The following is a 15,523-nucleotide window of genomic DNA, read 5'->3' as shown; positions in this document are numbered from 1 at the left end:
ATTCAAGTGCACTCAGTGTTTTTGTTTTTCTCCATTTTCTTTTTTTACAGTAAGCTACTTACTTACTCACCTCATAATTATGGCAAATTGTCCTGGTCCATAGCCAATGCTTCTATGATTCTGCCCTGCATTGGCTATGCTACTTTCGCTTTTAAATCTCACATGGAACTTAGCCAGCCTCCCCTCTTTAGCGTATTTAAAAAGAACGTTTTTGCTACTCACCAAAACAAAGGCGGGTTGTGTCATTAGAAAGCCTACTTTCCTTAGTGGACGCACTCTGAGCCCCCCACCACACGTCTAAACGGTACTTTTTGGCCAGAAAGGGATTTATGTTTCACCGGCAGTTCTCTGGGCAATATCGGTAGAGAGCGCATTGGAGTAACTAAAAGTATTTTTTTCCCGGTGGAGACAAAATCCCTTTTTTGCCAAAAAGTACCGTTTATACGTGTGGTGGGGGGCTCAGAGTGCGTCCACTAAGGAAAGTATAGGCTTTCTAATGTCACAACCCGCCTTTGTTTTGGGGAGTAGCAAAAACTTTCTTTTTATTCACGCTAAAGAGGAGAGGCTGGTCTGAGTTTCATGTGAGAGTTGAAACTAAGCGAAAGTAGCATATAACCAATGCAGGGCAGAATCATAGAAGCATTGGCTATGGACCAGAGCTAGACTAATTTATACTTTTGTGGTACAGCGGTGTCGTGCAACATTTAGTAGTACATGTACTTGGTACATATAGTAGCCTACATTTACTTGCCGTACATTCAAATTTTCAGTACTTTTACTTGTACTCCACTACATTTCAGAAGCAACATTTGTACTTTTACTACCATTACAATTATTAGAAAACTTAGTTACTAGTTACTTTGGAGATTTTCCTTTTGATTAGAAAACATACAGTAGCCTACCACTTAACGTACAGTACACCCTAAACGTTTCGGGTGTAAAATAGCAGATCTGCTATTTTCAAAAGATTCTGTACATTGAACTTGTGAAATGAGACATTCACCACAGTGAGTATACTTCTCCTTTTAGTACTGTAAGTACATTTTGATGCAGATACTTTTGTACTTTTACATTTGTACATTTTGAATACGGGACTTGAATACTATATTTGTATTACAGTATTGATACTTTTAATTAAGTAAATCATTTGAGTACTTTTTCCACCACTGGTATTGGGTGTTACTCTCTTTCTCAAAGCGGCATGGCACTCGTATAGCATCGTAGCCATGGTAACTGTAGATGTTTCACATAATTATCGTTGTGAAGGGAGAGGAGAGGAGAGGAGGGGAGGGGAGGGGAGGGGAGGGGAGGGGAGGGGAGGGGAGGGGAGAGGAGGGTGCTGGTGCTGTAAAAATGTACAGTACCTATAGCCTATAAACCTATAGCACTGTGGTGGTATGGAGGAGCGGCTGCTATATTTAAAGGGATCGTGACATAAAAAAAAAAAGTTTTTGTAATTTTTCTTATTTCTTTTTTAGGTTTTCAGATCTCAATTGCATCCAAAACAATCCTGAACTTTTAACATTCAGTAGATTGTCCGTGGTCTGGGGATTTGTGGCTATATAAATGTCATCAAACAGTGGTTTAGTTTAGTTTAGTTTATTTAGGATCCCCATTAGCTGTTACACCTGGCGACAGCTATTCTTCCTGGGGTCCTCACAGAATAATATACATACAAAAATTTAAATAAAAACAACATTACAGATATCACAAAAGAAATACATTAAAGCATAACAACCACGGTTAGTGCATTCACTCTAGATTACATTAACTGGTATATTGACATAAACATAATTACAATTTACCATATAAAAAGTCCTTCAGTCTTTTCTTAAAATGCCTTTTACCCTTAATTTCTGTAATGCATACTGGTAGAGAGTTCCAGAAAGTCATTGCCCTGTACATGACTGTATTCTTCATTGCATCAGTTCTTGGCTTAGGCACTGTAAATCGACCCATTGCAACATGTCTGGTATTATGTATATGTCTATCGCTGGTATAATTAATATTTTTATATAAGCATTTTGGTTTTTTATTTGAACAAATGTTCCTAAAAAATCCAGCCAGACTAGCAGCTAATCTCTGCTCCACCAACAGCCATGACAGCTTCTGATGATTTAACAGTGTAACCACTAGATCTAGTATTGCAGTTCAGGGCAAGGCTGCCTTATTCTGGGCTATTTGTGGTCCGTCCGTGTGGCTCATATGCAGAATAAATAATGGTCCTTGACATGCAAAGGTACACTGCCTCATTATCCTTTATGCCCGCTCCTTAGAGGCCTTTAAAAAGTCTTTACTTAAAACCCATCTCTTCTCCCTGGCTTTCAATGTTTGACCTAATTAACCATGTGTACTATTTGTGTTGCTTTGATTTTGTTTTACTATGCTACTTGTGTTATTGTAGTGTAGTGGCACACTTCCTCTTCTTTAAGTTTGCACACTTAAATGTAGCAGTCTATGCAGGCTAGGGCAAAAGCTTGACGCACAAAAGGAGTTCTTCACAGGTTCTTTACTTTGATCAAAAAACAATACAAAAAACGTATTTCCTTTCTGTGTGTGTAATGTGTGGTCAAAAACTGTGTCGCTCCAAAGCTGCTTCACTTCACACTGCCAGCAAACCCCCCCAGACAATATGAGTTGCTAACTTGCTAATCAACATGGCAAGTAGCATCCCATTGGCTAAGGCTCATTAATACAATGAACTCAGAACTCACATAGAGCTGCATTCTACAGGTCATGTTAACCTCCTAATATCACACAGGTGCATTGTATAGGACTCGTTAACCCCCACTATGGCCCTTTACATGTTTATTTGCCTTATGATCGTGTACAGCACTTTGGTTGACCTTCATGCATGTCTTTGTAAATGTGCTCTATACTGTAGAAATAAAGTTTGATAAGAAAATGATAACAGTAAATTGGAAGGAAATAAAGCCACCTACTATAACCCAATGGAAGCAGAGACTGAAGCAGGTTTATATAATGGAAGAAATGACCGCAAGGTTACAATTAAAGATGGAAAGTTTCATACTTAGATGGACTTCTGTGATATTGTATTTGGGTGTTTCAATGTATGTGTAGAGGTTGTGTATTGTGAGTCATGTCTCCATCTCTTCTCCTGCCTAACTCAATTGGAAAAATGCTGTACTATAGTAGTTATGTCAAGCTGTTTTTTTTTGTGTTATGTTTTTTGTTTCTTTCTTCAGTTTTTGTTTTCATCGATTCGTATGTTTTACTTGTGTTCGATTATTCATTATTATTTGGTGTAAAAAAATAACTTTTGAATAAAAACAAAGATTGATTTGATTTGATTTCCGTTTCATCAGAATGTTTTCGGGGACCCCCCGGCGCTGCCCGAGTACAAGGTGGCGGACGCCAAGAAGTCCCGCTTCATCCTGCTCCACTTCAGCACGTTCAAGGCGGGCTGGGACTGGCTCATCCTGCTGGCCACCTTCTACGTGGCCGTCACCGTGCCCTACAACGTGTGCTTCATCGGCGACGACGACCTGACGCGCAGCACCACCGTCAGCGACATCGCCGTGGAGATACTGTTCATCATAGGTCGGTTGTTTTTTCTTTATGGGACGAAGACTGTGTTATTATAGTCCTGACCGTCTAAATAAATAAAAAAGTCTTCTGAAAGAATATATTATATATATTCAAAGATTTGTTGCCGCATTTCCACGATTTTTCAAAAAATAGCAGACCTACAAGCTCGTAGCGCGCCACTCGGTGGCGCGCTATGAGCTTGTAGATCTGCTATTTTTCAATAGCTAAATAATGCGCTAGTTAAAACACCAAAAGGGGTTCCCGTCTAGAATGGGTTAAGACCATGTCGTCTAAATCCTTTTCTCAGTCAGTCAAACTATTTCATGTCAAGGACCCCAAAAAATATATGTAATTGTCCGCCGACCCCCATCTGAAAATATGCTGTTCCAGGGACCCGAGTAAAAAAAGAGTCATTATTCAAAGATTTGCACATGTTTTCACGACTAAAAAAAATAAATAGCAGATATACAAGCTCGTAGCTCGTTTTTCAACATATAAAGTTGAAAATAATGGTTATAAGTATAGTTAAAAGCTATGGCGACACAGATGCGTTCCAGCCAGGTCTTAAAGGGTCTCAAATTCAATCCTCTTCCAACTATTGTCTGTCTCTCTCTCTCTCTCTCTCTCTCTCTCTCTCTCTCTCTCTCTCTCTCTCTCTCTCTCTGTGCACCATTTCTGTCCATCCGGGCCAGACATCATCTTCAGTTTCCGCACCACGTACGTCAGCAAGTCGGGCCAAGTCATCTTTGAAGCGAGGCTCATCTGCATCCACTACATGACCACCTGGTTCATCATTGACCTGGTGGCGGCGCTGCCTTTTGACCTCCTGTACGCCTTCAAAGTCAGCGTGGTAAGTAAAGTAACCACATGCATAAGATCTGGTCGTCCTGCAGCTTAGTAAGAGGTTCAAAGTAAAAAAGATATTCATGACGACCGTCGAGCCGATTCGATTCGCAGTCCTGCCCCCTTGTGTTGTACCCTGAAACTTTTTTTCTTCTTTCTAATTATTTGTTCGGCCCAAAAATAATTGTTTATTGTCATGATTTGTCAACTCGGCTGTTGGCTTTGTCCGATGCTTATATACAGACTAGGGCCGGGACTAATTGCGATTAATTTAGATTAATTAACTACAGAAAAATTAATCGCGATTAACTACAGATAAATTAATCGCACCTTATTTTTTACCGCGGAACGTTTCTCACTGGGCGCTTTTCTATAGTACTGAAAACTGGAAATAATAAAAAGTCACCCCATTTTGTGTTGCCTAGAACTGGAGGTCTGACAAAAAACAGTAACAATATGAAGTAAGTACAGCTTTGTGATGTCACTGAGATGTACTTGTTACTGTTACTCATTTTTTTTCAGACCTCCAGTTCTAGGCAACACAGAATGGGGTGACTTTTTATTATTATTTCCACAACAGGTATATTAATGACAGTAAAATGTTGAAAATGAGTGGTATCCTGTAGTCACTATTCATTGATTCAATGGGATACCAAAAAACATTAAAAAAAAAGGTTTCTCACTGTTCTCGGGTTGAATATTGATATGCGATTAAAATGCGATTAATCTAGATTCTAGATTAATTAATCGCAAAGCCTCTGATTAATTAGATTATTTTTTTTAATCGAGTCCCAGCTCTAATACAGACCTTTTTTTTTTTTTTTTTTTGGCTTTTTATTTTAGTGAGTGGTGCAACCACCTACAACCAGCAATGACCGTGTTCACCTATGTGTTCATGTGTTCACCCGTGTATGTAATAATGAGCACGAGTATGACTGAGTACCAGTAGGGGTGCTGTTTGCCAGAAACAGAGAGAGAGAGATAGTATTAGTGCTGCACTGTTGCCTTCTAATGAGAGAGAGAGAGAGAGAGAGAGAGAGAGAGAGAGAGAGAGAGAGAGAGAGAGAGAGAGAGAGAGAGAGAGAGGAGAGGAGAGGAGAGGAGGGGGGGAGGGGAGTTGCACCACTCAGTTCACACGGGTGTGATTTTTTTAATAGAGGGACAGACAGGAAATGGGGGATAGAGATGGCGGAGTGACATGCAGTAAAGGCCGTCGGGATCGGGAGTCGAACCCGCGGCACACTGCCAGACTCGGACTATACCGGCCAAGGTGCCTGGACCGCTGAGCCACGGCCCAGGCCGGCTTACAGATCTTTAAATAAATACTTTTTGAAACGCCAATGGGAAAAATGAATGGCGAATTATTTCCTGGTGCCCTCGTCGTTCTGAATGAGGGCGGTACTGCGGCGCTCCATGGTTCCGAGACATTACAGTACACCCGCCTTGAGAGTGCAAAATCTCTCCTTCCCCGTGTTTCTTCACTAGTCCGATCCAGAAGAACACAGTCTGCCGGCCATTGCTACAGAGCTGATCATGAGGTTATATCTTCCCTTCTTCTCTGGAATCCTGCCTCAAAGCAGACCAGAGGTAGAAAACTGTCGTTCCCTGATGTCATCATCGCTATATAGGGACAGATGCATCAGTAAGCAGCAACTGGGGATGGTGATGAAGGACCGGGAAGTCTGGCGTGGCATTTTGAAATCCATGATCTCGACCGCGGTCGAAAAATGATGATGAAGTATAGGGGGTGTACTTTACTTACTGTACCACGTGACGTCACTTAGGAAACCACACGGTTCGATGCTCAATTCAGTTCCATTCAAAGAAAGCATGAAAGGCAGATATAAACCTTAAGAAAACCTTTACAATCTGACATTGAATGGTTATGGTTTGGGTTGTGTGCTTGATTGTATGCTTGATTGGTGGCCAAAAAATATAATAATGTATTTTTTGTCAATTGTAACTTTATACTCACTTATACTCATTTATATTTTTCATTTCATTCATGCTTTGTAATGAACAGTTTTGCAACATTACATGATTGACATTGACATGCTGATTGACTAGTATGCTCCAAAATCAGTAAACAAATCATATATACGTACTTGTCTTGCATATTTAGTATATATTCTATAATGTATAGCCATCGAGTTCTCACAGATGTGTAGCCAGATATTGTAGTCTATATTGGTGTGGGGTTGACATGCATGGCATTCAATTGGCTGAGGCAGAGGCTGGGAATTATATACAGTATAGGTGAGGGGACTTAAGCTCATTAGGTCCACTGGCAGGGCCTGGCCAGAGCCTTTTGTGGTGTTTCTGGACAACTGTGTATCCCACAGACTCAACGCCGGGCACTGCACTCCCTGTGGTGATGTGGAACACGCGTGTCAAAGTTGAAGTCGGTGGGGCAAACAGACAGACAGACAGACAGACAGACAGACAGACGTGGTGCATAGCATTATCCTTATGTGTGTGATGCAACCAAGATTGGAAAATCATTCAGGATTTTAAAAGTGCTGTAGTTTGAGGCCAGCTTTGGTTAAAAATCCACTACTAACTATACTATTGGGAGGTTCTAATTGGTTCCTCGTCGTGGAGGAAGGTTTGTTTTTCTGGCCTCTAATTGGGAGAAAAAACACGGTGTAGGACGTTTTTGGACGGTTCTGGTGTAAATTGCAAAAATCAATGGGGTTCAATATCCAAATCCAATTATTTTGGACGAATGCACCATAATATTATGCCGTAATGAGACACACGCGCGCGCGCGCGCGCGCGCGCACACACACACACACACACACACACACACACACACACACACACACACACACACACACACACACACACACACACACACACACACACACACACACACACACGAGAGGTCATCATGTGTACAATAATATAATCATATAATATCCAGAGTGTTCATTGAGACATCAATTGAAACTCAATTGAAACTCACTGGTGGTGATTCCACCGGGGGCTCATTTTAACGTGCTGGTCAGCATTACAGAGCATATAAGGGAAAGGTGGAAACAAAACAAAAGAAAACACAAAGAAAACGGAAAAAGGCAGATATTAAACAAGAGAGTTATACCAGAAATATATGAGAGAGAGAGAGAGAGAGAGAGAGAGAGAGAGAGAGAGAGAGAGAGATTATGAAGACATGTCTGATAAAACAGTGGTTGGGGAGGAGGGGGAAACGCTGTAAAATGAACAAAAAAATTGTGCGTGCGTGCGTGTGTGACTGTGTGACTGTGCGTGTGTGTGGGGGGGGGGGGGGTGAATTGCTTCATCGCAGGACCTTATTAATGGAAATACCAAGTAGTCCCGTGTGTGGGAGATCGAGGGCTTATTTGGGTGCACACCGCGCACGGGCGGGCAGCTGGCCGTGAGCTCCCTGCCGCCATGGGAGCCCTCCAGCACGAGGCAGTAATCGCGGAGTGTTGGGGTGCATGTCCCCCTCTTAAACCATTCAGTACGGGAACCCCTTTGGGTGCATGTCCCCCTCTTAAACCATTCAGTACGGGAACCCCTTTGGGTGCATGTCCCCCTCTTAAACCATTCAGTACGGGAACCCCTTTGGGTGCATGTCCCCCTCTTAAACCATTCAGTACGGGAACCCCTTTGGGTGCATGTCCCCCTCTTAAACCATTCAGTACGGGAACCCCTTTGGGTGCATGTCCCCCTCTTAAACCATTCAGTACGGGAACCCCTTTGGGTGCATGTCCCCCTCTTAAACCATTCAGTACGGGAACCCCTTTGGGTGCATGTCCCCCTCTTAAACCATTCAGTACGGGAACCCCTTTGGGTGTTCTACAAGATCACGAGTTTGTAGATCTGCTATTTTTGAAAAATCGTGAAAATGGAGAGAAAGTCTTTGAATATCCTATATATTCGGTTTTTTACTCAAATCTTTGCTTCTGAGGGGGGGTCCCTGGAACAACATACTTTCAGATGGGGGTCGGCGGCCAAATTCAGATAATTCTGGGGGTCTTTGACATGAAAAAGGTTGAGCACCATGCACTGACATGGACATTTTCAGAAAACTGTTTTAAGCAAAAGAATAGTAGAATCGGCCTTAGGTCCAAATTGATTAAAGGCTGTGGCTTCATGCAGACATGCACGACTCACCTCTCATTTCCAGTGGTGGAAAGTAACTAAGTACTGTACATTTACTTAAGTAGGCTACTGTACTATACATTAGTAGCCTACAATTTTGAGGTATCTCAATATCTCAATATTACTTTTCCAACACTTTTCCTTGTACTCCACTGCATCTCGGATCCAAATATTGTACTTTTGCTCCACTGAATATATACCGAATTTGAAAACTTTAGTTACTATAGTTACTTTGTAGATTTTGATTATTATCCCAAAAAAGCATGCATTATAACCTCATTTGAAAATAGTTCATCGTAGATCTGCTATTTTCAAAAGATTTTTAGACATTTTAATTTTGGTATAGGCTATACTTTAAGTACATTGAAGTATTGATACGTTTACTTAAGTAAAGAATGCGAGTACTTTTTCCACCACTGCTCAAGGGACTAAATTAATATCGCTCCTATGCCTGCACCAAAATGTGGAACGCCCTACCTACCAACAGTCATTAAGACATGTGAATCCCTTGACTCCTTCAAAACCGCTCTTGCAAAGGGCACCAACGGACGGCTGCAATTTGAAACTGGCCCCCGTAAAAAAAAGTCTGAGTCCTTTACTATAGGCATTAGGCACGTTAGTCACTGCCCATTTGAAAGGACCTTCATAGTGCACTTCATAGATTCTACATGGATACATGGATTGTACCATGTAGAACCAGTAATGTAATTTGACCTCAAGCTAAAAAACTCAAACTAGGGTGTTTTCATGATGCTGAGTCAGGATCAGGATATATTGAAGATACAAAATAAGCTAAGTTTGGGTTTTTTTGCAATTAGATTGAGGTTGATCCTGTATTTTCTATAGAGTTCCTGTACTAATGTGGATTGTACCAGGGAAAGTTTGGGAGAGGAAAGAAAATGCTCCCTATAGTAAGGGCTGCACAATATATCATGCCGTTATCGAGGTATATGAACATGTGTATGTGTGTATTTTACGATGTGTATGTGTGTATTTTAAGTGTTGGAACACTTCAAATATCAGAATATGGAATTGTGGGAAGGGAGATGACTGATTTATCCTGTTGTGCCTTAATCAAGTCCATGCACAACAGGTGCGCAGCCACACCCAGCTCTGAGTCCAGCAGTTCTAGTTTGACTCAGGCCAGGTGTGACTGCTTAACTCAGTCATCCTCCTTCCCACAGGAATTTTAACAGTAATATCGTATAGACGTATATCATATCGAAATTTGGCATAAATACAGAGATATGACATTTTTTCCACAGCCCTATACTTCCAATAAGCTGTCAGTTCCCTAAAACGCTGCATTAGTTTAATTCTCAGTGGAAAAGAGTCGGGCCAGTTATAGTTTTCTAGTGCTCTTTCAGAAGGGGCGACCACGCTGTGATGACAAACTCACATGCAATTTAGCTAAAGTGACCTTTCTCTTCCCCTGCCTTTTCCTATAAGTGTTGTTTGGTTCAGAGTATTTTGAAGAGCGAGGGAGAGATATTTTTTTAGCCAAGGAAGGAAGGTCAGTCGGGAGATTATGATGGAAGCGTGATTAGATCCAGAGATAGTCGTCATTAAGCCGAAAGCCTAGGGCAGTTCATATAGTTATTAATCCATTTTTGCCGGGAACCCCTTTTGGTGTTAGCATTATGTCATGCTTTATAGCTATTGAAAAATAGCAGTCCTACAAGCTCATAGCGCGCCACCGAGTGGCGCGCTACGAGCTTGTAGGTCTGCTATTTTTTTTAAATCGAAGAACGACTGGATGTAGAAGACATTTTTAGAATCTGATCTCAGGTCAGAACGGGTTAATACTTCATGGCTTTCACTGATTACGAAGGCTCATATGAGGCTGTGTCTCTGGAGGGTTCGGGGGCCCGGCGGTCGCTGTCTCGAGGAGCGGCGAGCGCCGCGGTGTGACTACAATGCCAAACACAAAATAACAAAACACGGCCAACCCTGTTGTTGTGATTGGCTAGTAGCACCAAAGGCGTGGCCATGGGGGAAAGAGATAATGAATCACATGCACACGCATGCACACACACACATGCACGTACGCGCGCACAGACAGACACACACACACACACACACACACACAAAAAGTGTGGAATTAAGGCGCGCTGCCACTCAAGTGATCAGCCGATCACAGCGTGTCATCTCCGGGGGACTCATCAATTCAATCCGAAGAAGCTTTATTGGCGTGGGAAAACAAACGTTTGCATTGCCTGATTGGCCTATATACCGAACGTTCCCTTAACTCTGTGACGCATGCGGAAAGTTTGGCAAGCTTCCGTGGCAAGCTTCCGTGTGCGTCACAAAAGCTTGCCTCCTCTCGAGTCGAGACACACACGCCTCAGAGCCAAAAGAGGCGTCTACCTTTGTACTGTATGTCAAACAAATTGTCCCTACGATATTGTCAGGCAGGTGTTGCTCTGTATCGTTTACGATAGTCAGTCACTTATATTTGAGTTGGATACAATTCTGCACCTGGAACGCTAGGGTTTTCCGGACGTCGGTTGACAGTTCGTATGGTGCCGACAGTGGCTCAGGGGTAGAGTGGCCGGTAGAACTGCTGGATGGGTCCCATCATGCAGTTCGATCCTGCATGGTCCCGCATAGAGTCCGTGTGAAAGTGTCCTTGAGCAAGACACTGAACCCCTAATTGCGTCCCGATGTGCAGGTCGGTGGTGCCTTGCATGGTCTCCTCCGCCATCAGTGTATATGAATGTGAGTGTGAATGGGTGAACGTGATGCACACATCTAAAGCGATTAAAAGCGCTATATAAATGCACGCAGAATTTACCATTCATATACAAATGAGTCAAAGCTGCCGTGCTCATTTCTTATCACAGTACTTACAGTATATAGGATGCGATATTAAACACGTCTATGGGGAAAAAAAACATGTGACCCATGCAGGTAGTATGCCTAAATTACGTCAGACGTTGGTGCTCTATGCCGGCCTTAAAGGACCACTTCACCACTTTTCAACCTATCTTCATATAATAGGTCCTCACTAATAATCGTGAAAAAATGGCACGATCTGTGGCTCATAGGACGGCTGTGGGCCGTTACGTTACAAAAATATTTCGATTTTCATTATCGTGACAACGATGGCTTCCATTTTCGCATTGCAACTTTTCAGGACTAGAAAGCCTGCAGTTTCTATTAGCTTGTATCCCCATCGACGATGTCACTGGAAGACGGTTTCTCCTATGAGACACAGGCCGAGTAGAAAAAGGTTGCACCATTTTTTCATGATTATTAGTGAGGACCTATTATATGAAGATAGGTTGAAAAGTGGCGAGTGGTCTTTTAAAGGGATCGTGACATTAAAAAAAGTTTTTTGAAAATGTTCTTACTGTAATAATTTTTTTAGGTTTTCTAACCAAAAAAAACTGAACTTTTAACATTCAGTATAGATATTCTGTGGTGTGGGGTTTTCAGGCTCAAACAAGTGCTCTGATTTGCCAGTGGACTGTGATGTAACAGTCCACAAACCCCACAATATGACATAAGGATTTGCCAGCAGATGTCACTGACTTTGCCTGTTTTCATTGCATCTCAAAAGGCTTCAGAACACACAGAGAAAGGCCACAGAAAACCCGCTGAATGTTCAAAGTCCAGGTTGTGTGCAGGGTGAAAAAACGAAATAAATAAATTAATGAAAATTAATGTCATGAAACACGTTTAAATAAAAGCAGGAATCCAGGAAAGCAGCAAAAACACCAAATTCAATTCTGATGACAGGAGGAGAAGGGGGGGGGGGGGGGAGGGGGGGGGGTTGGGGGGTATAAGAGCATAGTGACGGAGGAGTGGAAAAAAGTTCCAGGAAGGAAGTGCACATGGCAGGCGACGGACGACAGGTGTAAAACATTAGTCATCGTCTCCGGTGTTAGCCGCCGTGGGACGGGGGCATGACGCAGCTTGCTCAGTCTGTGCCCCGGACGACTTGGCGGGCGGTGCAGGTGGCGGGGGATGGGAGGAGGGGGGAGGGGTTGATAGATAGATATAGGGGGATGTGTGGAGAGGAGACGCACTGTAAGCTATTCCCCCTGGGGCCAGCCAGGCATGGAGGCTTCATTATCCTCCTTCTTCCTCTGCGCTGTCTGTATAACCAGCCCTCTATTTGCTCACAGTATAGAGCGTCGCAGTCCCGCCACACTCGAGAGAGAGAGACCCCGGAAAAAAGAAATCCCTGTTCATTTTCCTCGTAGGCTTTTCAGAAAGTATTTATTTAAAGACGTTTACGCCCACGGACAAAGCCAACTCTTGTCGTGACAAATCATGACAACAAAGACAATTTGTTTCGGGCTGAACAAATAATTAGAAAGAAGACGAAAACGGCAGGTTTAAACACTTGTTTTTCTTGTTTTTCTTCTTTGTAATTATTTGTTTGGTCCAAAATATTGTGTTTGTTGTCATGATTTGTCACGACAAGAGTTGGCTTCGTACGACGCTTATAAGGTCTTTAAATAAATACGGTTTGAAATGTCTATGGGAAAAATGCATTGGAAACTATATTTCCTGGGCCTGGCGTCGTCATGAAAGGGGGCGGGACTGTGACGCTCTACATACACGTACACGGAGCGCTAAAGTCTTCAAAAACATAGAAGACTTTCACATATTGTGATATGGCATAAGTGTTCTATATAAAAATTGAATATCGGATCGGGGAAAATCAGTATCGGCTCGATGCTCGAAATCAAAATGATGGTAATCGTATCATATCATGGGGAGAAGTACAACATCACTCAGGTATAGTGTTAGTATAGTTCTGCAGCCCAGAGCACAGGTCACATGTAGTTATACTGTACCTCCAAGGACAAAGTCAAATAACAAGATAGGCTATAACTAATAGTCTCACGTTGCCAGACTGTTGCCTCTCGCAATTTCCAAATGCTCCCGTCATACAGTCTGGAGCAACGGAAAAGCAATCATGAGTTATATAATCATGATAAAGCCGCAGGGATACATGATGTGAAGGCTGTGCAAATTGTACCAAACGTTCGATTTCTCCGTGTTAACAATCATGGAAAACTGTAAGTATAACAAACGTGAGTACTTTTTCCATCGCTGATAACCGGGCATGCACTGCAGGCGTGCAGGCAGGCAGGCAGGCAGGCAGGCAGGCAGGCAGGCAGGCAGGCAGGCAGGCAGGCAGGCAGGCAGGCAGGCAGGAAGGCAGGCAGGAAGGCAGGCAGGCAGGCAGGCAGGCAGGAAGGCGTGCAGCCAGCCAGGCAGGCAGGCAGGCAGGCAGGCAGGCAGGCAGGCAGGCAGGCAGGCAGGCAGGCAGGCAGGCAGGCAGGCAGGCAGCCAGGCAGCAGGGGGTTGTTTGCACATACCATCCATGTCTGTTCTGTATATAGCATTCATTCAGTATCGTCACATTATTCATGGGTGAACACTGTTATCTAGCTTTTTGTGGTTTTTTTAACGCCTGTCTTGACGCATGTATACCCTGCCTTTCATGCGGTTTTGCTTCACAGCAGCACTGTATGTACAGTACACACGTTGCCGTTTCTATACAGTCGCTGCATGCCTGTCCCACTTTATGACTCCACGCCTCGCTGATGCTTCCAGGAGCGGTCGGACTAGTCGGAAGTAACCAAGTACATTTACTCAAGTACTTTTACTTGACTCGAGTATTGAGGTCTTGATACTTTATACTTCATACTCCACAATGTCTCAGAGACAAATATTGTCCTTTTAACTCGATTACGTTTTGACAGCTTTTCCACTTATGGTTAAATATACATTAACCATATATATCCTTGGTTAATCAAAATTAGCCAAGATATGAGACATTTGTGAAAGGAAGGTGGAAATTATAAATGATTGCCTACTGTATAATAGAGACGTCAAGTTGGAATAAGTGGATAAGTCTTTGGCATGGAGGTCGTTGAGTCATCTCTGGAGAGAGAGAGAGAGAGAGAGAGAGAGAGAGAGAGAGAGGGGGAGAGAGAGAGAGAGAGAGAGAGAGGGGGAGAGAGAGAGAGAGAGAGAGAGAGAGAGGGAGAGAGAGAGAGAGACAGAGAGAGGGAGAGAGAGGGAGGGGGCATGGGAAGGACAAAAGGGGGTCAGAGGAAATGGTGCATGGATGGATGCGAGAACACCACGAATTCTGGGTTTGGCTTTAACCCATTCTGACCTGAGATCAGATTCATACGAGGTTTCCACTGGACACACACTGGTCTGATTAACCCATTCTGACCTGAGATCAGATTCTAAAAATGTCAGTCGTTCTTCGATTTTTCAAAAATAGCAGACCTACAAGCTCGTAGCGCGCCACTCGGTGGCGCGCTATGAGCTTGTAGATCTGCTATTTTTCAATAGCTAAAGCATAACATGATGCTAACACCAAAATGGGTTCCCGTTCAGAATGCGTATATATATGTCTGTATAGTGGTCTGCTTCAATCCTTTTTCATAATTTATGAAGGCCCATTATTTATTCTGGATTTGAGCCACAGACCACCACTTAGCCTCAATATTTTGTTATATCGTGGGATATACATTGTGTCCAGGGCTGGACTGGCCACAGGTCATACCGGGCATATTCCCGGTGGGCCGCGACCGTATTAAAAAAAGAATTGGACAGGCAGGCAGGCCAATAGGCCACCAGGAAAGGTCCGGGCGTGCTGCCATTCTGTCAGTGCCATCATGATAATTTCATTGTATACCTGCATCAGTGAGTGACAAATAAACCCTCTACAAAGGGTTGTATAGTTAGTTGTCTGTTGGTTTGTATCATTTATGTTGTTCTGTGAAAGTGGTGGTATTATTAGGGCTTGTTTGTTTGTGTGTGCCCCGACGGAGCGGGCGGTAGACTTTCTGCTATCTGCGCGCTGGTTGTGGTCTGGGCCAAATTCATGACCGGGCCGAATTCTTGTCCCATTCCAGCCCTGATTGTGTCCACATTTCCATGCTGTGGTATACTATAAGGAGAGATAACAGGCAAACGTCAATCAAAACAATAACTCTTCTAACTCTTGAGAGCGTAAAAATGAAACCCA

General features: G+C 43.1%; 2 protein-coding genes across 2 annotated transcripts in view; one reads left to right on the top strand and one right to left on the bottom strand.

The window, feature by feature from the left end:
• LOC310867021 (cytochrome c-like) overlaps positions 1–15,523 on the bottom strand; it is a 453,272-nt gene that overhangs the window by 233,063 nt on the left and 204,686 nt on the right. The window lies entirely within an intron of this gene.
• kcnh8 (potassium voltage-gated channel, subfamily H (eag-related), member 8) overlaps positions 1–15,523 on the top strand; it is a gene marked incomplete at both ends in the record, with an annotated part of 139,831 nt that overhangs the window by 62,127 nt on the left and 62,181 nt on the right. The window contains 2 exons of the mRNA XM_083769261.1: positions 3,327–3,561; positions 4,242–4,399. Coding sequence (XP_083625387.1) covers positions 3,327–3,561; positions 4,242–4,399 — 393 coding nt within the window. The remainder of the gene's footprint in view (positions 1–3,326; positions 3,562–4,241; positions 4,400–15,523) is intronic.

Source organism: Protomyctophum parallelum (assembly GCF_964188405.1).
Source record: "Protomyctophum parallelum genome assembly, chromosome: 1".
Classification (NCBI taxonomy): Eukaryota; Metazoa; Chordata; class Actinopteri; order Myctophiformes; family Myctophidae; genus Protomyctophum; species Protomyctophum parallelum.
Note: the sequence above shows the minus strand (reverse complement) of the source record. Positions and strands in the feature narration are given on the sequence as shown.